At 40.8% G+C, this 1,402-nt stretch overlaps 1 protein-coding gene across 1 annotated transcript; it reads left to right on the forward strand.

Annotated features, from left to right (window-relative positions):
* Positions 1-4: 4 nt before the first annotated feature.
* Positions 5-517, forward strand: LOC107682961 (voltage-dependent L-type calcium channel subunit alpha-1D-like; the record flags this gene model as incomplete). Its single annotated transcript, XM_016479065.1, has 3 exons — positions 5-13; positions 105-263; positions 347-517. Coding segments are annotated over 3 exons (315 nt in total), but the record flags the coding sequence as incomplete, so codon positions are not given.
* Positions 518-1,402: the final 885 nt, after the last annotated feature.

A 1,402-nucleotide genomic window follows, 5' to 3' on the forward strand; every position in this document is an offset into this window, starting at 1 on the left:
GGACAAGAACCAGGTAGACTGGTGACAATATCTCTACAGGAACACAGAGAGCGTTTAAAAGTCTAACTCTAATTCCACCTCCATACGTTTCTGTGTGTGTACAGCGCCAGTGTGTGGAATATGCCCTGAAGGCCCGTCCCCTGCGCAGGTACATCCCCAAGAACCCGTATCAGTACAAGGTGTGGTACGTGGTGAACTCCACCTACTTTGAGTACCTGATGTTCACCCTCATCCTTCTCAACACCATCTGCCTGGCCATGCAGGTCAGTATGCTCACTAGCTCAATTAATACACATATACTCAAATACATAAATCTAATCTTCTTGATTAATTTATGCGTTTGCAGCATCATGGCCAATCTCAGTCCTTCAGCAAAGCCATGAATATCCTCAATATGTTGTTCACCGGCCTCTTCACTGTGGAAATGATCCTCAAACTCATCGCCTTCAAACCCAGGGTACGCCATGCATGTTTATTATATGAGCAAAGCTGATTTTCATTCCAAATCATTCTATTATTAGACGTCTGTGTACAGGAACTTCTAAGTCTTTAAAATTAAATTGTATATTATTATTATTTGAAAAAAAAATCCAATTTGAGATGATTAGACTATAAGCTATTCTTAAAATTGAAGTCCCAGCATGCACTTTACAGTACTTTATTATCAGTGCTTTGAATTGTGTTTTTTTTTTGCCGTGTGCTGTTTAACAAACAATTTTACAGTTGTCCTCCAGGCTAAATGTTTTCCATTCCGGTTTTTGTTTGTGTCATCAAATGCACAGTTTACAGCGGATAACACTCTGCTTATCTTTAGAAATGTCACGTCTCACTTATTTAGTCTGTCTTTGACCTGAAATGTTTTACTACAGTCACTAGTTTTGCCCCAGATGAGGACTGAAATGAATGTAACGTAAAATGACAGTCTCTCTCTCGCTCTTCTTCAGAAATGAGTTTCAACGCCTGCCTTAAGACGTAATTCCATCAGTTAGTGTTTAAAGAGTTTTATTTCTCGCATAACTTGGCAGCCATTTCCAGTCCATTAAAGGTTTTCCTGCCCTATTAAGCACAAATCAGATATCGCAAAGATGGTGTCAGTAGAGATGCTATCCGCTCACAGGATAAAGTGACTTCCTCTAGAGCCCCGAAAACCATCTTTTCCTTGTAAACGAGAGCATCAACACAAATCAAAGTGCGTTTTCTTGTTGAAATGGACATATTTAATCCGTAATTTCCTGAAAGTCCATAGTTGTGCTGAATGGTGATTGGCTAACGAGATGCATTGTGGGTTGACTGTGCTCATGCATCATGGGTACGGCAGTGCTAGTGATGGTCAATTCTGCCTCTCTAACTGCCCTCTCTCACCCCCACCTTCCCCTCGTCCTGTGTAGGGTTACTTTAGTGA

This window comes from Sinocyclocheilus anshuiensis, unplaced genomic scaffold (assembly GCF_001515605.1).
Source record: "Sinocyclocheilus anshuiensis isolate Anshui unplaced genomic scaffold, SAMN03320099.WGS_v1.1 C32754635, whole genome shotgun sequence".
In the NCBI taxonomy this organism is placed as follows: Eukaryota; Metazoa; Chordata; class Actinopteri; order Cypriniformes; family Cyprinidae; genus Sinocyclocheilus; species Sinocyclocheilus anshuiensis.